At 48.0% G+C, this 24,966-nt stretch overlaps 3 protein-coding genes across 3 annotated transcripts; 1 reads left to right on the top strand and 2 right to left on the bottom strand.

Annotated features, from left to right (window-relative positions):
* Window positions 1-262: 262 nt before the first annotated feature.
* LOC128711929 (nibrin-like) lies at window positions 263-1,369 on the bottom strand. The gene is made up of 2 exons (XM_053806857.1): window positions 1,342-1,369; window positions 263-1,278 (listed from the first exon to the last, which is right to left on the bottom strand). Exons 1-2 carry the CDS (start codon window positions 1,367-1,369, stop codon window positions 263-265), a joined length of 1,044 nt encoding a protein of 347 aa, XP_053662832.1.
* Window positions 1,370-2,171: 802 nt separating this feature from the next.
* Window positions 2,172-3,444, top strand: LOC128711712 (mannose-6-phosphate isomerase). The gene is made up of 2 exons (XM_053806632.1): window positions 2,172-2,477; window positions 2,542-3,444. The coding sequence occupies exons 1-2, from the start codon at window positions 2,172-2,174 to the stop codon at window positions 3,442-3,444; spliced, it is 1,209 nt and encodes a 402-aa protein (XP_053662607.1).
* Window positions 3,445-4,455: 1,011 nt separating this feature from the next.
* On the bottom strand, window positions 4,456-24,277 carry LOC128711602 (peroxidase). Its single transcript, XM_053806520.1, has 8 exons — window positions 24,224-24,277; window positions 8,306-8,514; window positions 6,930-7,082; window positions 6,673-6,846; window positions 5,110-6,603; window positions 4,745-5,023; window positions 4,575-4,671; window positions 4,456-4,497 (listed from the first exon to the last, which is right to left on the bottom strand). Exons 1-8 carry the CDS (start codon window positions 24,275-24,277, stop codon window positions 4,456-4,458), a joined length of 2,502 nt encoding a protein of 833 aa, XP_053662495.1.
* Window positions 24,278-24,966: the final 689 nt, after the last annotated feature.

The following is a 24,966-nucleotide window of genomic DNA, read 5'->3' as shown; positions in this document are numbered from 1 at the left end:
AACTCCGTACAGGGAACCGTAAAAGAATTATGTCTTACACCACCCTTATTTAACCATGCTTCTGAAACTCAATTGTATTTTAGTGAACGACAAACAGAATACAAAAATTTATAACGAATAGTGTGAAATGATAAAGCGTCTAAACTAGAAATGATGCCGTCCTGAGTCCGGGAAGTTGAGTTTCTGAAATAAAAGTCACAAACAAACAAATATAAACCATTGGCCTCTAATAAAACATTTTAAAAATGATCTACACCTACCTTTACGAACGCTTTGAAATGTTTCCACCGTTCGACGTACCACCGGAATCTTCCTGTCCGCTTTTCACAGTATCCTGTTTCGTACTTTTGGCAAGCGAAGTTAAAAAGTTGTAGTCCGGATTGCAGAACTTTTCCGTCGAGCAGAATATGAGCGCATATTCGATTTCCACCTCCAGCACCATGCGACGTCTGTGCGACGTTAAGTACTGGGACAATGTCTCGACCGATTTAGGGTGAGTAGTGCTGGATGAGTTTAGTTTAATGACAATGACGTTTGGCTCAACAAAGCGAGATTTAAGAATTTTTTTATCCGATGCACACAAACAAACCCCACCGGCAATTTTGACAACATTCTCAAAATGGCGAAACTGAACGGTGCTGAGAAAGATGAATTCCTTTCCCGTGAAAAGATTGCTCCGAGAAGGATTACGGTGTAACAGTTTAGGCTCATATCGCATGTACGGCCCTGTGTATGCCGGTGTGAAATCTTTTTCCAATGGCAGTGCTTTACCATGGACGATACAATCCCTGGCGATGGTTTGGAAAAATTCGGGACTAACAATCTGTACCTGTCCTGCCAAGCATTCGAGGAATTTCGTATGCATGATATTTGGGGGCATTATTAGGTGTGTTACCCCTTCGGTATAGGTGGACACTAACTCGGCTCCAATTTGGTCTAGGATCGTTTTTAGCCCATTGTCCATAAACAGCATTGAGGTGAGACACCGGAAATCCACCTTTTCCACCAGCCAGATACTTTTATATAGACCGAATCGTATCTTATCACCGGGTTTCAGTGCCGTAGCCTGCTCCTTCGAAATGCGGACATTTTTGGCAATATTGTCATTGACGTACGATCCGTACTTAGATCCTGTATCGATTAGGTGTAGTACGTTGTTGATTGGCCACAGCATGGCATGATAGCGACTGATCGATTCATCACCGGTTATTATAAGACCTGTGCCAGCACGGCCCACCGTATGACCCACGGGTTGCGAAACCAGGTAGTATACGTGTTCTGAAAGCCACAATAACTTGGTTTGGTGATTCACGCGACATGACGCTGAGCACAAGTGCTTACCCGTGTTAATATTTCTTAAATACCACATGTTTACGCACTTCTACCTAAACTTTTTTCACAAAAAGATTAGAGTTTGTCTAGCGAAAATCTTCGAAGCTCGTGGAAGTGAAATAAACTTCAATTGACAACTGCACTAGTGGTTGACAATAGTGTTGGTCTATAAGATCGGATCAGATTCTCGGATTCGATCCTTCATCGGATCAATCCGGATCCAATCCTTAATCCAGGATCCAGGGGATTTGAAATCCCAAACAATCCTTTTGTCCGGATTTGCCATTACGTGAATCCGGTGAATCAAAAATCCGATTATCACATCACTATGCCATACGCAGCCAAAACGGTTTGGTAAACAAGTCCGCGTTGACCCCGTTAAACGTCAATTCCTCACGCGTTGTGTTTATAGCATAATACTTAATACTTTAACAATGTTTTCTGCTATATTTGTGGTTGTCGAGTTCTAATGAGGAATATTGTAAGGAAATTGACGATTTTACCGAAAAAGTATACAATCTAACCAATCTTCTGTTTGCACCATTGGCTAAGCGAAATAATTAATAAGATTAGCTAAGTTCCTTTTATTTTCTAAACATTCTGTATTGTGAATAATGCTATTGCGAAATTATGATATTTCAAAGTAATTGTAATAGTTTTTATACAAGATTTCCTAACTTGCTTGATCATCTAGTTTTGGGACACATCTCCGTGCCACCTGTCAGCTGTAGCGGATTTGTTGTTTTGTCCTGGTGGAGGAAAACACAACATCACTTTCGTGTCCAAGTTACTCCACGGCTCATTCGCCAGATCGAAACTCCTCCTTCCTACAAGCAGCAATGGAGATCCTCGGTAACGTTAAGAATTACGAATGGGGCAAACTTGGACGGCAATCGTTTGTTGCCCAGCTCGCCCTATCAAACAACCCCCAGCTGAAGGTGGAGGAAGAATCTCCGTACGCGGAACTTTGGATGGGTGACCACGTTAACGGGCCGGCTATGGTAAGAAGTAATAGCAAAGGGTTAGATGAGGTGATACGGGCTGATCCGCACGGCATGATTGGCACGGCCGATGGACAACTGCCGTTTCTGCTCAAGGTGTTAAGCATCCGGAAGGCGCTCAGTGTGCAGGTTCATCCGGATAAGGTAATACCGCAACCAGATCCATAGCATACATTATGACTAATAGTTTTTGATATACCGATTGTAGGTGGAGGCGGAAAAGCTACACTGTCAGTTTCCGGATATTTACAAGGACCCGAACCATAAGCCGGAGTTGGCAATTGCGTTGACTGAGTTTCAGGCATTGTGTGGCTTTCGACCGCACGCAGAGATATACGGGTTTCTCCAGGAGTATCCCGAACTGCAGGAATTACTAGGGTCAAGTGTTTTAACGAAATTCCAACTCAAGGACGAATCAGCCGTAAAGTTTGCTTACGAACGATTGATGCACAGTGCGCCGGATGATGTTAAACGTTGTATCGACGGTATTGCTAAACGGATGGTTGGATTAGAACCAACGTCCAAGGACCAGCTGTTCATGCGTCTGTACGCCGACTTTGGGCAGGATGTTGGTGTGTTGTCGATCTTTTTTCTCAATTACCTTCAACTAAAACCCGGCCAAGCGATCTATCTGGCGGCGAATGTACCGCACGCCTACCTCGACGGTGACTGCGTCGAGTGTATGGCCTGTTCGGATAATGTGGTGCGGGCTGGATTGACACCAAAGTTCAAGGATGTCGATACACTGCTACGTTTGGTGTCTTACGACTGTTTGCCCGGTGAAAGTATGCTGTTTCAGCCGAAAGTTTTGCAGCCCATAGAGGAACCGCACACACGCACATTCGTGCCTCCAGTGCCGGACTTTGCAGTAACGGAGATACGGCTACCAAACGATGTGCGGGAATACGTCGTAAGCAATCCTATGAATGGATCAATTCTACTCATTATTAGCGGTAAAGGAAAGTTAAAGGTTGCCGAATCGGAAATTGAGATGAGCATGGGAAAAATTATCTTTTTGCCCAGCAGTACTGGAAGAAAGCTGCAACTGAAGGTAGAGTACGCTAATGGACCATTCCTAGCGTTCCAGGCAATGTCTAATCAGTTCGCATAATGTGTTTGCCTAAGAACTGTCATGTTTAGTTATTTATTTTAGAATTTTTATTTGGACAGTGTTATTCAATTGTTAAACGGTGCAATAAAAAATTATACAAAAATCTATATAAAAGGCTCTAGAGGAAATGTCATGGAGTTCTCAAAATTTCATTAAAAGATTCGTGATATAATCTAGAAGATCTAGAAGAGGCAGCACAGAAGTAGAAATAAACACACGCTCGCACAGCACCCATTTGATCGAACAATTTATTATTTACATAAATATTACACAAAAACAAGGGGCCGTTCTAAACAATAAAATAAAAATAACATAAAACAAAAACACGGGAAAACGGAATAAACGTATTTATATATAAATTCTCTTAAGGTGAAGAACGTCCGTGGCATTGAGCAGAAGTGGAAGGGGCACAGTTGCGGCGCGTCTGTGGTATGTCCACTGCCGGACTCTCTCGATGATGCTAAAATTCTGCAGCGCATCAATTCTGGGAACATCATCGGACTCGAGGTTCATGTTGCGGAGGGTTTAGTTTTGTTGTTCTTTTGTAGTAGAAACTTCTGTATGTTTGATGCAAGGTGATGATGGCTTTCAGAAGACCATAGAGGTCAGGATAGCGTTAGGTCGACGAATTTCCTTATATGATGCGTGTTCTGGGAGCTCCGGATGGGTTCGGCGCACGGTACAACCACTTCGCTAATGGCCACTATTGTCTAGGTGTGTCTGTCGAGGTGTACCTCGGCTAAATGCGTTCTGGAGCAGCATTGTGTGTCATTGCTCGTAATGTAACAATGGAAAGGGCGATTCGAATTCCAACTTGAAATGTGTATAATACAATGAGACAGAGGGAAATGAAGAAGGTGAGGCTCAGGTGAGGAAGAACAAGGGGCAATGCTGGCTAAATGTTAAAGGTGGCTGATCCTAGGAAGGAACTCAGGCTACGATAAGAGGAATGATACATCTAGAATCTCAGCGTACATTGGGTAAGGGTTGCCGACCTATAGGAAGGCTCCTCTACTTGAATCCAATCGTCTCCGGTATGTCGTTCAGGAATTGCTGAAATATTTTAAGTAATAACCGATCAGATTCGTACAACCATAGAGATAAGCAGGTGTAAGGATGGCGGCACTTACATATTGATGAGGCGAATGAGTCTCGTGACCATAGTCGGCCCACTTTGATAGATCGATCGATGGAAGAATTCCACTCTTGCATGGCACTCGCGGGTTACTGTCGAGCAAAACAAGTACAATTGGTAATGGTTAGAGCACGCAAATCTTCACTCCACTTGCACGTTACTTACATTTCGTGATCTGGCAGCACCATCGGATAGATCTGCACGGTATCGATCAGGTCAGTGTTGTCGCAGATCAAGCGGGATAGCTTCGCCTTGCGGATCTCCTGCAGCTGTTCTGGCGTGAAGGAGGACGGTTGGTTGGGCAGCTCATACCAGAACCGATCGCCACGGCGCACATAGCTAAACTGGGTGGCGATGATGCAGGCAAAGGTAGGTCCCAACATCGAACCAGGCAGCGAACGTTCCGATACACCGCCGGACCACAGATCCACATCAGCTGGATGGCTGTAAAGTAGCCAAAGTTGGCAGGATATTGAAGTATTCACATATAGATCTCACATTGACCCAAAAGCGGATCGATATCTACTTACTCAAAGATACTCTCGTACCGACGCACCGTTTCGTTCGGCATGGAACCGAACAGCTCCTCGAAGTTGTCCGATGCTGGCAAACCGCAGAACTTGCGGAACTCCATGTAGCCGGGCACACCGAACTCGCGACCGCGCTGCATGTTGAACGACACCAGATCCATACCGAACCGGGCACCCTCCTTCTTGAACAGATGGTTAGTGACCTCCTGCGTGATCGAGTCATCCATCGCCTGCGCGACTTGGTTCATCAGCCCCATCAGGTACTCGTCGTACACACCGGCACGGTACAGATCGTACGGTCGGCGAATCAGATCCGAGAGGCGTTTGGAAGCGATGAACTTGTGCGCCTTCGACCAACGCTCCACAGCGGTCGGTAGCAGCGAATGTCCGAACCGGAATGCGGCCGACGCGAACGAGTCAATGATGGCCGGATTGACGTTCTCGTCGTACCCATCCCAGTAGCCTTCCTTCTGCGTGAGCAAACCAAACTTCTCCATCACCTCCTTGCCGAGCAATATGGGCAGGAACTCGTTGTACGTGATGTGCTGGATGATGGCGATGTTGATACGGCGCGACTCCTGGAACAGCGTCTCATCGTCCCAGTGCGGGTTGATCTTGCCAAGCTCGGTCGCGATCCGGTTGTGCTCGCGGGCCAACAGTGTGTGCATGCAGGTCAGCACCAGCTGCTCGTTTACGCGGATCTCACCCGCCTCGAAGCAGAACATGCTCTTGTTCGGTCGCGTGCAACCCTCGTCCGGAATGTCCAGCTTCAGCGGAAGCAGATCCTTCAGACCGTACTCGGCAAACACAGGGTTCATGCGTAGCAGCCCGTTATACCCTGTGCGGAGTTTGCGCGTAAACTTCTCATTCACGCCGTAGATCGTATTACCGTCGATGACGGAGGTGAGCGTGTTGAACTGTTGGCGAGAACCAAGCCGACAGCCGGCCCGGGGCGATGGGAACCCGCGCACGAAGTCGATACACTTGACGTTGAACAGCCGGTAGAAGTAGTCGTCGTCCGGGACGCGGATCTCATTACAGTACGGGTGTTTCAGATGGGGCGGACGCTTGCAGCACTCCTCCGGATCGTTACGGTTGATCGGATCGAGTGGCGTAGCGGTCAGCGTAAAGTCGTGATCCATAAACTGTCCCCACGCGATAACGAACACCGTGCCGGCATGGTCATGGTAACCCTCGTCCGGATGGATCGTGCGGGATACGACACGCGACAGCGGCAGATCATGGCCGGTGATCGAGATGCGCGGTGCGTTGATACCGTCCGCGTACAGTGGGCCGATCAGCCGCTGGAACGGCGTCATCGCGGCACCCCACGTCGGATGCTTCAGGTTGTTGCACAGACCATCCACACGCCGGTACTTGCCCGGGCGGCACTCCACCCCAGAAAGGAACGCCGGACATACCTCCCGAATCAGCGTCTTCGAGGTGTCGATCGACGGAAGTCCCTTCTCGATCTCTTCGTAGGACAAACCGTACCTGGGAGGAAAGAGATAGACGGGTGGGTGAGGCAACGGCTAGATACTAGTGTAAGGCGTAGGCACTTACGTCCTTGCCAGCTGGATCGAGATGTCGAGCAGCAGCTCCCCGACGGTGGCGATATCCTCCGTCTTCCAGTCACCTTTCGGCTGCGATACGCGGATCCGCTTCCGGGCATCCAAGTACGCCTGGTTGATGGCATCGTACGTAATGCAAGTGGTCGGTTCGGCATGCAGTGGTGCACTGTTATACGATGCATAAGATGTGACAGGATGTGAGGTTTGCAGTCACGGTTCAATCCGCACCACTACCCAGCCCGTACTTACATTGTGCCACGGAACAGATTCAGGTTGTAGTCGAAGGCGGACGATTTGCCGGGCCCGTTCACGTACAGTGCGCACTCGGTCGCATGCTGATCGAAGGCCAGAAACTGACCATCGATGCCACCGATTGCAATAGCCGCAGCTATTGCTAGTAACCTGCGTGGAAAGAGCATGGATCAAAACTGGTTCGTTATATCGCTAGACATCTCTTATCTACCCGTTCCCGATCTACATTAATCTCTTGGTGTAACGCGACAACACATTCTTAATGATAGTGATCAGCTGCCTTCAACACCTTATCCTTACATAATCAAGCGGTTAACACACTATGCTCCACTTCGTATTGGCAACGTGAAATTCTGCCAAGCAGGCCGTCTTGCCTATTGCACGACATAGTCCCGAAGATCAAATGTTCGGTTCCCAGTGGTCTCGTGATCTGGTGTTTGGTGTTGCTACACCGAAGGTCGTGGTTCGCATCTCGTCTTCCCTGGTCGCTCGAAAAACCACACCAAGGACTTTTATTATGAAGGTTTCGAGGCCAAAACATAGGCCCTAGCGCGCACAAAACCGCTATAAAAGCCAAAAAGGAGGTGTTCTTCCATATTTACCTATACGTTTGCCCTACTTTACAGCCACACACACACACACACACACACACACACACACTCCGGTTATTATTTTGTTTTATTCCAATTTATGGAAGCCCACCGTCAATTGTTGCCCTTGGGCTGTTGTAAGCCCCAATTCGGGACAAACCTTAGCGCGACGGGTGTGCGGTTCTGGTCCCGTCAGATTCGTCCCAACCGTTATACACGGTGCTATTACACGTAAACGAACACAAGCGCTGCTGGCTGCCATATGCGAAACAAGCTTTTCAAGGGAAGCGACATGCAAAAAAAAAACAATAAGCGTCAGGAAAGAGAGAGAGAGAGATGAAAAAAGCCTCGATCATGGTGGTCGGTTCATGAACGTAGCTCGAAACGACACTCGGTAGACCTAGTATGAGATCTACAGCAGGTACAACAAGCCACACACAACAAAAAAAAAACTCACATACACAAAACGACCCACTGGAGCAGCGCCGAACGTGCGATGTACTTTCACTTTCGTTTCACGTTCGGACCCGAGTGCCGGTTTGACCGTTTGCGTGCGTGTGCGTGGCTATGGCACTCGCATTGCGTATCTGGAGCGGCCATTACACTGACCGTAGGGCCTTCCGGCCGCACAGGCAGCAGTTGGTGCGCGAGTGGCGGCGGTTGCAGGTTGGCAGACGGCAAGCTATAAATGCAATGCAAAAGGGATGTGTACAACCTTGTCCTGTCCTGTCGGAAGGTGTGTATATTGGTTTACTGTGTGCTTTTTGCCGTTGCGCAAACTACTCTCCCTCGTTTTTGTTTTCCCCAGCGTCAACCTGGTCGCCTTGTACACAAGCCTTGTTCTTGTAGCGCAATTGCGTGCCGTTTTCTGCTTGCTGGTCCTGCCTTTGCGGTGGTGGCATTCTTGTGCGCCAGGACCCGGACCCGGGCGGTTCAATCAGTATTAACCCGTTCGTCAAATGCCGATTGTGCAAGCTGGCAACACTGACCGCCTGAGGGGAGGCGTTTTGCGGAGGAGGAGATACAGACAGAGAATGGAACAAGAAAAAAATGACCGAGCACACATAATGAACAGCATCACAAATGAGCGGCTTCTTGTGTTGCTTCGCTGGGGTCTCGCAACGACACGGCATCACGTATGCAGCGTTGTACGGAGAGAGAGAGAGCACTTTCGTACAATCAGGTCAAGCCCTACAATATTCGATGTGACAAAACCCCCGTGCGGATCGATGAGCAGCAGGCAGGTTGCGATGGATGGTTGCGTCGTAACAAAAGTCCACCGCAAGGGGGTACCGTGTCACCACGCGTTGCTGTACGATTGTTAGGCAAAGGCATTCTTCTGCAATAGGCAATCCGAAAGGGATTCGATTCGCATCATGTTAACCCAGATAGGTTCGAGGTAGGGTTATTGGTCTGGCATTGCGTCAGCTAGCGGATGATAGGATCCTGCCCACTGCTCCCACGTGTGGTCGAAGTTTGTGCGTGTATTTCTGTATTTTTTTTTTTGTTTGCCTGGGAGAGAGAAAGATGGAGAGAACGAACATGACTTGCAGATACGTTGAGGTTCCACAAGTCTGCCCCCGCCTACCTTTAGACGTCAGTTTTTTTTTTTTTTCGGTAAGACCGGAGAACCTGGACTGTAATGTGATCTTGTGCGGTGGCTCTGAATCTGAGGGCAGCATTACGTAAGTCGTTCGTGTTGCGATAATCGGCGTCGTTTTCAGCGCTGTTCCAATCATTTGCATTTGCAGTAAAATATACGTGCGGCCGCAGCGTCACCCGCGGACCTGGCCGTCGCGACCCACGCCCTGTTTGCGCCTCCGGACGTTCTTCGCCATCCGTTGGCGGTACATTCACCTTCGGTCCACAGCACACAGCGCTACATTTGCGCTGTACTTTCTACTGCAGGCGCAAAACTGCATCCACTGCGCCCCGGCATACGTCCAGCGTTCCGGAAGTTTGTTGTGCGCGCACTACCCAAAAACGGAATTGCTGGGAAGAGCGCAGCCCGGGGTTTCGCATGTGGCACGCGACGACCGTTTTGCAGTAAGATGAGCTTGCTGCGCATGACCGTTTACTGCCGGGCGCTCTTGTGACTTTTTGCTATTTATTTACGATCACAAAAAGGAAGGGGGGGGGGGGTTTCTTATCTTCCCCCCCAGTATTCACCATCTTTTGAACTCTTGTCGGTGGATTAAAACAAATGTACGAAATTAAAGATGGAAGGTTGGGTGATGATTATTTCTCAAAAAGAGAGGCAAAAAACAAACCCTCCTAAAACGTTAGTCTTGCAAACTCCACTGCAGTTGGGCGGAATGTCTTGGGGGAAATTGAAGATGCAGAGTGAAGGGAAACCCGATCTGAAACCAGATAGCTCGGAAGGAAAGTAAAAGCATTTCATCGCATCCTATTGCCGGTACGTGCAGCAAAACCGTTGCAAACCGTTGGTTTGGAGTTCCGGAGTCATCCCGGGCGTTCCGGACACCCGCCGGGCCCTGCACCCGGTAGCTGCAGCTGCAAGCAAGCGAGACACCGTCGACGCCCCGTGATACGGGTGAAAGGGAAAAGTGTGACCCGTACCGGTTCGAGCACACAAGCCGGGTCCGGTCCAAAAATGGGAATCCAGTCCAACTGGAGTTTTTCGAGGTCGGCCGTATGCTTGGTTCCCCCCTGCGGGCGGGTTCGAAAGCATTGCCCGTGCACATGCGCGGTGCAGCGGGACACATCCGAACGCAAGACCGCTCCGGTTGCGCGGCCGCGGGATCCGCAAAAGGGCAACGACATCGACCGTGAAATTGGGCGCGCTCGGGTGTGTGCCGAAAGGGTGAACGGATGGGAAACCAGTTCCGGACGCATGGCACACACGGCAGTCTTGCGCACACCGGAATGGCCGGAATGTGTGCGATCGGTAGCGTATTGACATATTTTGTCGCGCACTTGGAAGTTTGTCGCCATTGCCTTTGCTGAAAACCAAATGTCAAAGACAAGTCTGGAAGGAGTGAAATGGTGGTTTGATATTCAGTCGAGGATGAATTAGACAGCCAAGAATATCGATAACCGTCTCTATATAATATACGTAGACTCTGTTGCGTTATCACAAACGGTGACGTACGTTGGGACGTAATTGCCCTATCAACTGCTTTATTTGTCTAAAAGATTGACGCACACGGCTTGAGAATGTCTGGACAGTACCGATTGCAAATCTGGAGATGTAAGAATAAATACTAACAAACTTTTAGAAAACTGCCTTCAAATCCGAAGAAATTTACCAACTAAAACTTGGGAAGTCTTCAAGAATCCTTCATAAGAGTAGGAGAATATCCATCCAACCATCAAGCCATCAGAGTCCATCACCAAAGGTCTTCAAGATCGACGGTATTAACATTACGTAGTGTCTACTAAATCACAAATTACGTCATTGCGTCCTAAAACAGTAGCTTTGCAATAGCGTTTGCATACTACCAGGCGTTTAAATACGCAGTTCAAAGTTACGCTTGCAAAGTAACATTCAAACTGCGTGGAATTCAACATGCAGGCAATGCACTAACAAATCAATAGAAAAATCATTGAAAACAACAATACCCCTCTTTTATTATCCTGTTGCTTTTGCCTATTGTCCATCACTAATAGTCAATTTATCAACACCAGCATGCTCGAGAGCCAATAATCGGGGTGTGTGTGCTATAACACAAATGGGTATAACCTAAGCAAATGAAGGTACTGCAACACGGCTGCCTGTTGTCTGCAATGGAAGAGAAGGGAGTACATTGTTCATTCGATTCGTAATTCGCAAAACCGTCCCAATACCGAATGTGTACGTCTCATGCGTATTAGATGAGTTACATCACCGCATCTGATATCCGCTCGCCCTTCCCTCCTTCCCCCTTTGGCAACATCGCCATTTGGGCTGGAAGCGAAATTTCAAGCCGCGAGCGCTTCACTTTAAACCACAAACATTCAAGTGCGCCCTCTAGCGGATCGGTAGCTTTTCTTTTTTTTTGTTGGCTTGTTTGGTTTTGGCGTTTATTTCTTCAAATTTTATTGACATCAAATCGCGCAATCGGCCATCCCGGCCTTTTTGGTGTTGGCGACTGGTGTCTTCACCGTGCTCAATTACACATAATTAATGAAAGTGTTGCTTTGTTCAACGAAGTTAGCAACAATGTGTTTTAAAGATGTAAAAAAAAACTCGTCCAACTCCTCCTCATTTGCGGGTGCCGTTTGGACGGAAAGTACTTCAAACTAAAGTTTAATGCAACACTCCCGTTGTCTCGTGCAACGAATTTGAGATTGTAAATAAGCGCCTTCAGTTCGAGCAATGCGAATCCGGAGGTCAGATCAGAAAAGGTAGCCTCGCATACACAAGCACCGAGCCGAACGGTGGCCTATCTTTTGCTAGGGGGAACAAACAAAAAAAGACGGGGGCGAGTGATCAGTAAGCGGAATTGCTGATCGCGATTGCGATGGGTTGGGGCAGCAGATTTTTTTTTTGTGGCTGTCGTTGTCTGGTTTTAATTTACGACATGCATCCCCGTGTCCCCGGTGGGACCGGTGAGTAAGCGATGGGCAGCATTAAATGCTAATTTTATGGAGCAAACCGCCGAACGTGGCGCGGCACCGCAACCTTGGCGGTACCCGGCAAAAGAAAGATGGCGGTACCGCCACGTCTTTAATTGTAGCAGCTGATGCGCGGTGCGGTGGGCTTTGGGGCGGTGAGGGGTGAGGGTGATGTACAAAGCAATGTGTTTTTTTCTTCAGTGGTGTGAATCGCACAATGTGTATCGTTTCGGTACACCAGTTTTGGCTTCTGTTGCGGGTGACCAACTACCCAACCTTTCGTACAGCTGGGCATTGCATTCGTCCTTGATATCAAATCTTCCAAAAGTCCATCCGAAGCGAGGCATTCATAGCTAGACTACTGTACGAGATCCGCTGGCAGAGTTTACTCATCAAGATTTGTATTACACCAGCTCCAGTCGATTCTCCAGTTGAGTATACGACGAACCCCAAAACGGAAGAAGCTCTTTTCTCTAAATATTGAGATCTCTTTTAAAAAAAATCCAGCGATGATATAATCCACCATATTTTCTAAAAGACCAACACCCAACAGTTTCAAGTTGAAGTTAGTGTACACTATTAATGTATGACATTCTTTCAGCTGGAATAACCAAATCCACAGAGAAAGGGAGTTCTTGCTTATATTGATGAAATCTAGCTTAAAGACATTGAATATTTCAAAGTCATCAGGGGAGATCTATTTCTACAATCATTTTAGTTCGGACTTAGTAGCACATCATTCAGGATAAGAGGTTTCAGGTCAGTATTTAAGAAGATTTAATCAATATCTGCCAAAAAACGAATATTTGAATACCATTAGACAAGAGCTGGCCTGCTGGAGGTTGTTGTACCGATACAGCCGAAGAAGACAAGAACACCAGCTAAGCTTATCAACTCCGAACTGGAGAGCACCGCCAAGCACCAGCACGGGCGGAAGCATTAGTCTTCGGTGTCTGTGTCGGTTTTCTCCCCGGGAGTCCCACTGAGCAGACCTACTTTTTCGCGCAAGTCTTAAAGACCCGACGCAGTGTATACCCCACCGCAGGCGGTATATGCTAGATGGATCGGTTAGAAGTGGAACGGTATTGGGAATCAAATAACAGCAGTACGATAAGAAAAATAAAACCATCCACCAGAACCTAAGCCCCCAAATAACGGGGTTAATGACATGAAAATGGGCGAAAACGGTTGCGTATACCGTGTCGAAGCGGATGATGCATCTGACGTAAAAAAACACGTTTATGTGTGTGTGTGTGTGTGTGTGTGTGTGTGCGCGTATGGGGAATGCTAGAGTTGTGTGGTGACGGTGTCAAGCACATGTATTTATGTATGCTGATCGTGGTCCGGTCACTGACAGTGAGTAAGTGAGGTGAATATCTACGATCACATACGACACACCGCGCGCTACAGGTGACACATGCGTTTGTGTGTGTATAGATTTTACGGAAGATGAAAAAAAAGGGCGAGGAAAATAGGGGGAGAATCAGGACAAGGGAGAAAGCCTGGGAGAAAATACATAAATAAATAAAGAAACTAGTAAGAAAATCAAGGCGGAATGTTCCACGATAGAGAGGAAGAGAAAGAAAGAGCGAGAGAGCAAACGCGATAACCATAAAATGCCGCCACCTGTCAAAGAATGGGTTGCTCAGTATCAACAACGAACAACCGTTAGAGCGCTTCTGACTTTCCCGATGTGCCGATGGATGTAGCAGAGGCGGGCATACGACCCAGCGACACTATGCCCCGGGAACCCACGGATGGTGGGACTCCAGGCAACAGGTGGGACAGGCGAGATGCGTACAAAAGAACACAAAACCCACACAACGACATCCCGCTGGTGGTGTGACCTTCTTTCCGTTCACGAAGCGGGAAGATTAGCATCATCAACATCATCCAAGCGCTTTTAGAATCTTCATCCACCTTGCTCATACGACACGGCTTGGCAGGTGTCTGGTACTTGGGTGAAGGAAAGGTGAAAAGGTTCTCAGTGAGGTGAGATACATATGAGGTTGGTTTTCGTTAGCACCTTAGATTTTGGACAGGAACTGCAACCCGGGTATTACTGTTTGGTTGTGCTACTTTTGCTGTTGGTCTACTGGTTATATCGTTATCACTCTGATAGGCACTACGTATTCTTCATGTCGTGCTTCTTTAAAACTAACATCAGTAGCTGACAAGCGAAGAAGTAGAGGGTCGTTACCGCCAGAACTCTTGAGCAATATGGGACGTCTGTATGAGTAACTTCAAAAACTATTCTATAGAAGTAACTTCAATAACTAACAAGCGAAGAAGAAGAGGGTCGTCACCGTCAGAACTCTTGAACAATATGGGACGACTATGATGAAATATAACAAAAATGTTGGAATAATTTTCTCACAGTACCACCGAGATTCCACCTGTCCGTCCGCTTGGAATGCAAACACAACCAATCGCCTTGGAATCGAAACCCTTTCGCCTTTCGCAACAGGTCATTGTGTCAGACATCGTTGCGCAATGGTCACACAAGCATTTGCCTGTCCGCGAAACAATCCTTCTTTTGGGCCTGACGGGTGCAGACAGATGATTCCTCGGCGATGTTATATGTGGAGCGGCTGGCTGGAAGGCCACGCCGTGATGTATCAGATCGACAACAACAAAAAAAATACAAAACAGTAGACCTCTGCTGTCTACTTGATCGCATCCCCTTGAGTGTTTTAGCTCATCGTACCCGAGCGAAAAGCACCTCTTAAACCGAGTCTTCGGCGAGGGCATCGCTGAAACGTTCATATGAAGCGCGCGCGCGCACTATAAAGATCGCGTTGCGATGACACGTTCCATTTCCATCGCGCATCAACAACTCATCAACGGCACGAACCCGGTGCGGTGGTGCGGCAAAGCACCAGGAATAGACACTACGGTGCTATTTCCCTTCACTCCTTCTAGCGAGCGGTTTGTTCACGTGTGGTTGTTGCCGTTTTCTACGCTTTCCTGAAGCTGCCTGCTTCTAGATCGTGTACGGCGGCGCGAAAATGGCGCAAAAAATGGTGTGTGCGCGAGCGTGTGGCCTACTTGAAACCGATTGCCGACCTCCCACCCGTTACAGCCGAGTCATCCCCGTCGTGCGGGGTCTGCGAGTTGACGGAAGGCTTGACGGTGACCTCGTGCGGGGAATAAGTTCTTCTTTCGGCGAATCCACTCGTCCGCACCACCGCGGTACAGATGTTGCTCAGGTGCCTGGTGTATTGTGTGCATCGGTGGCTTCACTGTCACTTTCGAAAAACCTTCACCGCATCCTTCCAGCAACCGATCTTCGGGGGTTCGTCGCTTGATCGGTACAGTTTTTTTTTGTTTTGGAGCGTTCTTTAACGGTGGAGCGAACACTCCGTTCCCGAGAACGTGTGGACATCTGATTGCCAGTTCTTCGTACACTTATCACACGACTTCTTGCGCAGAATTGGAAGGGAAATAGTGCCGGGTTTCGAATTCGCGTCGGGTACCGTCCCGAAACCTCTCGGTTTCCCCCGCAGGGCGCTGCTTAATCGTGACCCAAGAACTCGACACCAGCTGCAATCGCAATCAACAACCTGCAACCGTTCTGCTGTTTCCATCATATTTATCTACCCTGTCCCATGACTCCCTACTGATTGCTTCTCTTCCTCTCCCCCTCCCCTCAAACGTGCCTTTGTACTGGCAGCGAGCGGTGAAAGGATCCCGTACGGGTATCGGTGGCTTTGGTAGCAACCCTTACCTGATCATGTTGGCGTGTGACGAACTGCAAAGGAGTTAGTTGATTGCGCAGAGATGTCTGGTTGACTGGTATGACCGTAACGCCCCGACAGAGGGGAAGGCTTTCACCCTTCCGTGCGCCCTCTGTTTCCTATCACACCCCTTTGACCGGAAGTTTCGCTCTTGTTCTCGCACGCTCCTCACTAATCGATGCACTTTGCGACGGGCGTTATGGTAAAAACACTTCACGACGAAAACACTCTCTCATCAACAATTTTGTTTATGTTTTTCTTTTCGCTTCTTCTGGGTTGCCTAGTTTTAGGAAAATTGTAATATTGGAGAAAATAATAAAAAAAAACAACATAAGAAAATCAAGTCCATCCAGTGCACTACCAGGGTTTCGCACCCAGTTCTAGCCAACAACAGGAAACCGAGAAGGGAAAAAAAATTATATAAATTTGCAAACTAACCTAGGCGATAAGGCTCGCTCACACGCTCCACACACAACTCGCACGCATATACACTACGGTAATGGTAAAGGTCTGCACTGCGAAAAAGGCACACCCGTTACCGCGAACGGTTCAACTAGAACTGAGCGCACCGCACGAATTCGACACGGCACGTAAGGCTCCGGTCGTGGCTCCGTCTATGGGGTTGTTGTTGCCGTTGTTGTTGTTTCTCCCCCCCCCCCCCCCTGCCTTCCTACCTCCCCCCACAGCATTGGAGAAGGGGAGATGTTGGTACGCGAAATGTGTGGTTGCGCGGCAAGGGGACGGTGGGTGCGGAGGTTTGAGGATAGCCGTGGTTCAAAGGAGCCCAAAAAATACAATCACACACACACACACAGTGCCACATGTACGTAAACCTGTCCGTTCGGGTGTCTTTTGTCCCGTGTCGCACGCGAACCCGAAAAGAGGAGTCGCCCAGCGAGATAAAAGAAAATCCTAGCCTCTCCCTTTCTCTTTTGCTCGCGCACACACACACACACCGATCACAAAGAAAAAGATGACGAGGTGTGTATGAAGGGTATTTTGAGGGAACTTGGCACTTTTCCGTTCCGATTCCGATACCTTTGTCTTTTTGTTTTTTTTGGTTTCGATTCTTTCTCCCTCGGTCGCTCTCGCTCTAGCGGAATGAAGTGTTTTTGAATGGGAAAGGAAGAACGGAATAGGTGGAAAGGGGGTGGGGAGGGGGGGGGGAGAAGGGTGCTTACGGTGATATAAGAAGGTTACCGTCAGGGTGCACAGCTCCCGGGGTGCCAGATCAGCAATCGGCACACCCGATCCGGTTGCCACCGTACTGCGAAAGGGGTTCGTCGCTTGCAGTCTTTCGTTATCGTGATGTGGTTGCGCGTACCGGCGGTGGCGCATGGTGGTTGCTGCGGTACAACAACAGCAAACACACAACAAACGGGAAGAATCTTACCGAGAACCAGAGTGTTTGCTGGAGATTGTTTGTTTGTTTGCTTATTAATTATTTTTCCTACACGTCCACCCACACGTAGAGACGCTACTCATTACACGCCGCTAAACCGGATGACTATCCCATGGAACCGTGTGTGTCTGTGTGATCAGGTGTGAAGCATATTTGGTGTGATTTTTTTTGCCTCGACCACAAACCAGACGTCCGGTGCGTTTCCGCAGCAGCAGCACACTTAAAATTGCACTTAAAATTGCATTCTTCACGGCGGGTGAAACATTTCCACTTTCGCTTTGCTGCATCGAGTGAAGATGAAAAGCAACGCACAGCAAAAAAAAAAAAATATATATATATATATATACTCGCGCACACGGGGTTGTAAAAATGAAATTAGAAAAGGACACACATTTTCGCGATCGTGCACCCGGCGCGATTTTCCCGCTGGTGGAAACGGAGGCGAATTTTGTTACGGCAATGAATACAAATCATCCGCTGCAGCCTGAGCGGGGTCAGTTTATGGTTATGGTATGGTTGGTTGGGGTAAAGGGAGAAGGGTGGTGGGAGGAGAGGGGGTACACTAACGGAAGATACTGATGTAACCAGAACCACTTTCGCCGGGGAGTTTCGCTTACTCGTACTTGCGTACCTGATAGTAACCGGAGGATGATGCCCACACTGTTGCCCGCACGACGTGGAAACACAATTTCACAGAAGCATTTTCAGCGGCGTTCATCACACCGAAGGCGCATTGAAAGACGCGTCGAAGAATGTTGCTAAAATTATTACTATGTTAAGCTAGCAGAAGAGAGTTAGATCGGTTACCTAATGAAAAACTCGGTCCTCTAGGTTCAATTCTCATCTAGGAACGTTTCAATAAGTATGTTTATACATTACTTTAAATGGATTGAATTGAAAGATAAAGTTTCTAAGTATGAAATGTTATGTTATAAATAATTTATAATATACTAGTGGACATCATATATCTATATTTAATTTTCAGCAAATCCCTTCCATTTTGTCCTTTACTCGCACAACTAAAACTAGCTGCCGCACAATTGCGTTAGGCACTGTAGAAAGGCTGATAAAAATCCAATTTTTATTCTATTTAACTGCCCACTGTTGCTGTCTCGGGGTCCGGTAATGACCCTCTCGCCTCCCACCACGTTCGTTGATCTTAACAGAGATTGATCAGCGCTGTGTGCATGTTACGAATTTCCCCCTTCACGGGACGCAGTGTTTTATTCTTATTAAATTACATTTATCTGCGGGATAGAATCTGAAAAGTTCCAGCAACCTGAAACCAAAACACCAACAGACATTTTCGTGTGTGAAGTGAAAAGTTCCTTCGTTATAGTTATTCCAATAACCTTTTCAATAACCCAAGATGAACCTCAAGTCTTTAACCGCAACCTTCCTTTGCACTCGCCTCCCGACCAGCACGAAGTGCCCGCGCTTGTGTCGCGAAACGAAAGTAACCAAATTTCCCACACCATATCACCATCCACGGCCCGCTGTTGCCATGGGACAGCGAGAAAGTAAAGCTACCCGGTTGGCGGCAGGGCAGCACGAACCGAGAACGTGCCTGCACCAGGTGTCGCGGGCTAATGCGCGTTGTGTGCGAAAGGTCGTAATGCAAACCATTCCCCTTCACATTGCGCGGACGTGTCAGAAGGGTTTTGGAGCAAATCTTTATACGGCACCCAAATTGTTTTTTCACTTTCCGATAACGATCGGCAGCTCTATATTTCATCGATACTCGTGGCGGGTAGAAAACCGATTCGGTGGTTTGCGGCGCTGTGCGTCTGTGGGACGGTGGAACACACGCGTCGGGTCATTCCCGCAGGGGCGTACATTGCGCAACCGACCGTAATTCGGGGCTGGCAACGCGCGGGGCTAGAACAACCGGGCGGGCGGCGTGTCCGAGTGGCGGCACTTCTTAACGTGCCGGCAGGCGCTGAAGGGTTCATGCTACGAAAGTACAGCTAGAGGTCATTGGTCCAGCAGCCACCAGCCGCACAAGGCACGAGCAGCAGAGGGAAAGGGCGAGTGACAGAGACGCCATGCAAAAAAAACGGCTCAAACCGTTCACTGTCGAGTGTCGGCTTCGCTCCGGTTGGTTCTATTTCGTGATCTTATTATAGCTCCGTTTCGGTCCTTCGCTCTCTGTCTGCTTTGGGTCTGTCCACATTCCAAGTCATCGCTTGGATTCTGTGTGGCCTGCGTAGAGGGAGTGATGCTGGAGGTCGGCTCCTCCGAACCTCCAATTCACCTTAAATACCTCTTCGACCTAGCGGTCGGATCCGTACGAACGCACCAACCCACTAAAGGCCCAAGACAAGACGATTAGACATTCGATCGAACGTTTCTGTGTGTGTGTGTTTTTGTTTCGTTCTGCTGTTGTTGTTTCTATTCGGTCGAATCAAAGTCATTCATGAATTTATTTCATTAAAATTCTCACCTGCCTTTCGCTGGGGTGTCCGCGGGTGAGCGCGCGCGCGCGAGCACGCGCACTCACTCACCCGATCGATCCGCAATTAGAGCGATGTGGATGCCCGGAGGTGGCGACCTTTTCGCGTCGTTTGCAGTCGATTCGATCGATTGGTTTTTTCCCATCCTCCCCCTTCATCACACCCCTCCATAACGTGAGGGGTAAAACTCCCTTAAGGGAGTTTTTAATTTCAAACAAAATTAGCACCCAACCGTTTGGGTCGTTTAAATCCCCAACAGGGTGATGGAGTTGGTGCAGCCAACTCGCTGAGTTCACTCGATCGTGCGCAGCAGGTGGGCAGGTGTGTCAGAAATTTTGGGACGCTGTGCACTAGCTGTTCACACGAAAAATCGAACACTCTCTGACACCCTCTGGCGGCAAGAAAGGGAAACTGCACTGCACCACCACCGTGCTGCACCGTGGCGTCGGTTCCCATGGTCGGTGGCATCGCTACGCATCGTGAAGTTTTGGAGCTGATTCCCTTTCGTCCCAGTTCGTTAACGACGTTTGACAGATCTCGTTAACGGCGATATGCATAGCCGCGAACATTTTCCCAAAAAGGTGACATACACGAAATGGCTGAGCCGTTTTACAAATAAACGAGACACGCTCCGGGGAGGATGACAAGTAGTTTAAAGATGCTAACAAAAAATCTTGCATTCTTGGAACTTTCTGAAGTGTAAAGGATTCGGATCTGTATGTCTGAGTGACAGTCAGTCTCAGTTCTTCACATAGTTAAGATATTTAAACATTGGTTGGAGTTAATTGAATTCTCAGGGATTTCTTCTTGTGAAGAGTCTTGTAGAGGATCTACATGTCTGAGGTACTTTAGGCACCCGAAGCACCCAAATTACAACAGCAATATAACAAAAGAGTCTTCAATAATTGAGATATTAGAAAATAGGTGAGAGTTATATGAATTTCCTGGAGTTTATAGAATTCCTGGAGGATCTGTCTGTTTGAGGAACTTTGGACACTCGAAGTCTCAAAACTACAACAGTAATGCATCATACAGGTCTTCAAATAGTTAAGAAGTTTAAACATTGGTTGGAGTTTTTTTGAATTCCCTGGAATTCACGGGATTTGTAGAGGATCTATATGTCTGAGGTACTTTAGACATTAGAAGCCCCAAAAACTGTAACAGCCTTGCTAAAAGAGATCTTTAATAATATAGATATTTGAAGTTTAGTTAAAATCAAATGAATTTTTTTGAGCGTAAAAGAGTGGAAGAGGATCTAATCTGCCTGAGGTACTTTAGACAAACGAGGCTCCAAGAAAACCAAATTAGACCAGAATTGGGGATTTTGAGGATTCAGAATGGATAATGATAAAACTTAAATATCTTCTAGGTGCGAGTGTTAGAAAAATCCAACTTAATTCTTAACAGTGAGCTACCATCGAGCCTAAGTGGGAGATAAATGGTGTAGATATATTTCACTTAGCAACCGTTACACTGGTCTCGATTTTTAAGTTATTATAGCAACCTGCGGGTACGTTAGAAAACGTAGTGAAATCATAAACATCAGCTAATCTTTCCCATCTCGCATCTATCACTTCGGGTTGCTGCCGTCTAGCGTCGATAAACCTTGATCGAAAATGCGAATTTGGACATTAGCCTGCCGCACGTACGCTTCCAACTGTACGCGCCGTTCGAGCCGATTGCATTTAAACGAGACAGCGATTAACGTTCTCTCGTGCTGCTGCCGCCGCTGGTCTATCCGCCCACCTACCAGCCCGTGCCGCGCAGGATACCTGCGCCGCAGAAAACCACGGCGTTAACCTAAATTATGTTCAAAACCACCCAAACGCACACGGCCGAACCGCGAACGAGGAAAGAGAAAGGAAGATCGGGTGTGTGTGTGTGGAGCTGGCCGTGGGTAACTGCAAGAGCGCACCATTAGATAGGGGACGTGGTGGTGATCGTATCACGCTCGCTCGCAGGTATTAGGATTGATTTCACCTTCGTAGGTGCACCGCGCGGTCACCTCGCGAAAGGACGCCTTTTTTCAGGTGGCCTGCTGTGTGAGTCAGCGTGTGTGAGTGGGTTACACCACACCTTTACCTTTACCTTGTACCTTCATCTTGTCCTCGACGTTCCAGCCGTGGTTCCTTCTTTTTGCTCGCTGCGCTACCGCCGCAGAAGGCCACCGAAACCTTGTCCCCTTTTGGTTTTTGTTTTTGTTTCGGATGCTTTTTGGTTCACACATCTGCGAGCGGTTCCCATCGCAGGCAGGATCTCGCACGCACTGGCGATCCTGCCTGCGGGCGCTTGCCGTTACGACGTCGAACGTCCTTGATACACGTCCCGCCCGAACCTTCCCCTACACCACCAGCCGAACCCTCGGGCTCCAAACTTTTGGTGTCGTGTCTCACCAACGCTCCCTAATTCGTTTAACGCATCTGACGCCGGGCTCGGGGTACCGTTTGTCATCGCTCATTTAGCGTACCACATTGCTGAAAGGATCCAACCCCACAGTTTCGGAGGGCGGTTACCGTGCGTTATGCGTTTTTTTTGGAAGCGGTTTAAACGGGTCACACCGATGTCGGTGGCCTGTGTGACTTCTTGTTGCGGGGGGGAAGTTGCAACCGTGTACTTTTGGGGGTTCCATGCAGCAAGGGGGAAGTGAGGCTCCAGTTTTGTTTTTCGTTCACCATTCAACCCGCACAACGAGAGATCATGTCGTATTTGGCCTCGCCGCCTGTCTTGTCGTGCCCTTTGAGACCCCGCCGTTCCGTTCACGCTCTGCTGTGCATCGGGGATGGAACGGTGGGTGGGTAGAATTCGCGACTTTTTGACCCAGGCGGACCGGTGACCAACGCCGCCCGGTCGTATATGCATGTGTGTCCGCCATCCCAATTATGCAGTCCAGCGTGGAGGGGCCCAACAGGGGCCGTTCGCCGGATCGTGTGCGTGTAGAAAGTTGATCGACAGGATTCCGGCCACCTTCAGCCGACCATGGAACAGCCTCCGCCTCCCTCCCCACCTTTCCCTTTACCTCTCACGTGCACATCTTGCTCTATCACGCTCCCTCTCGCCGTTTCCTTCCAAGACACGCACTACGGTGCGGCTTGGAATCGGGCATCCTCCAGCGTAGGCATGTCAAAGGCTGTGCCGAACGATTGGGCGAGGGCGCAAGGAAGCAAGGAACGGGCGGTCGCGCGCAGGGTAATGCTAAAAACGGAATAGCTCTCCTTACGCTATCCCCACCCTCCACCGTCCTCCCATCCTTCCTCCTTCCCTCTTTCGCTTAGGATATCGTTCGAATATTGGAAACGATTGCTTCAATTACGAAATGTAGGTTGCCTTCTCAGCCGGCCCGACGTACGCGAGATGCAATTTCGTATGCCTGCGCCGTATATCACCCCGTTGTTTTGCTTCGGTTTTCTTGTATGGCGGTGCTGTTGCTTTGCTATCTTATATTGTGTATTTTTGGGTTTTTTTTGTCAGCCATACCCGGTCATGTAACATTATTATTTCTTTAACCTCTCTCAATCCCTCCCTCGCAACAGTGTGTGTGCAATGGAATGAGTTCGGTCGTTCGGTCGTTCGAGGCGCGCCATCATAAACAAGGATGAGAGTTTGGATAGTGAACATAAGGATGGGTGGAACCCGGCGTGGAAGGAGGGAAGGGGGTGAAATATTATTTATCGTAGTTTTACGATCTGTGCACGTAATCCACGGGAAATCCGTGAACTGGTGCAGTACCGTTCCGTTCCTCATGGGCGGGAGTCCTACTCAATGAACTCCTTGCACAGCCTCCCGAGCCTGGGAAGTGTGTTTATCGTGGGGTTGATCTTTTATTCTGTTTAACCTTTGTTGATGCAAACTGAGGACTGGTCCAATACCGGCTAATATATTTACACAGATAACCGAACATACCAGTGTTGTGCTTAATGAATCCTTTGAGAAGAGTCATTCATATCAATCGTATCTGAGGAGCCATTCAGAGCAATCTGCAGTGGGGAGTCAATCATATGAATCCTAAGTGAGAAGTCATTCATACGAATCTTAAATGAGGAATTAATCATATGAATCTTAGGTAAGGAGTCATTCATATGAATCTTGAATGAGGAGTCAATCAAATGAATCTTGAATAAGGAATCAATCAAATGAATCTTGATTGAGGAGTCAATCATATGAATCTTAAGTAAGGAGTCATTCATTTGAATCCTAATTGAGGAGTCATTCATATGAATCTCAAGCGGGGAGCCATTCCAATCAGGAATCGACTCTCAAAAGATTCATGAGTCTTGTGAGCAGACGGAGTTAGAGTGGCCCTTGAGGGACGTGAGTTATTTAAATCTTGGATGATTCATGAATATTTGACGACTCATGAATCCTTGAAATAGAGATTCAGATTCATTCATTTCATTCTGAAGCGCTGCAGAGTTCGATGATTCATTCAGATTCATGAAACTGAATCATTGCTCAAACGATTGCGGAAGTTAACCTTTTTTATTGAGATATTCATTAAAAATTTTAATAGAAAAGAGTTGAGATAAAAATTCGCTGTAATAGACCATTCGCTTACTGAGTAGATCGCATGACCGGGCACGATCGGTGAGATAATAGCAGTGCCCATCATCCTGATTTCGAATCCCAATGGCAAAGGTTGTTGTTAATACTCGTTTCTACATCTTGGTGATCTGTTTTGTAGCGGCGTTTGACATTGAATGGGATGGGAAGGCACAAGTTCACTCCATTACCACCATCCAAACAATCAATGCTCATCGTCACAGGTGGTGTACGAAAAGGCGACCCAGCCACAAGCACCTCACCAAAGGGTCATGGGTAAGCGGCTTTTGCTGTACGGCTTTCTGACACCCTAGTCCTTCAGATGTTTCTCGGCGCAATTATGATTGATCAGGAAATAACCACATGAGTAATGCTGTGATATTTTGGGAGTGGGATGGCTCCTCCTTCCCAATTACAAGCAATGTGCCGATGAAGCTGTACCGTAATGCAAAATCGTTGGAATCTAAAGACGCATTATAACAATCTAGTATTGTTTTTAGTTCGATCGGTTGGCCTTATCGCCTTATGGACCATCGTTAAATTAGAATTTAATCGTGGAATTAAGCGTAATTAATCCGTCCGAAAGTAAGGCACAATAATGCACGGTGAGGCAGCAAAGTTGAACACTAAAAATGTCAATCCACATGTCAATCGAACGACCATTTAAGCACCGGAGCTGGAACTGGAACGGAACACGCTTGGTACGAAAATGTCACTGCGGCCCAGTGTGGGACCGGGTCGCATATTGCACAATCTCGT

Source organism: Anopheles marshallii, chromosome X (genome assembly GCF_943734725.1).
Source record: "Anopheles marshallii chromosome X, idAnoMarsDA_429_01, whole genome shotgun sequence".
Taxonomy (NCBI): domain Eukaryota; kingdom Metazoa; phylum Arthropoda; class Insecta; order Diptera; family Culicidae; genus Anopheles; species Anopheles marshallii.
The sequence above is the reverse complement of the archived record's forward strand: the minus strand, read 5'-3'. Positions and strand labels throughout refer to the sequence as shown.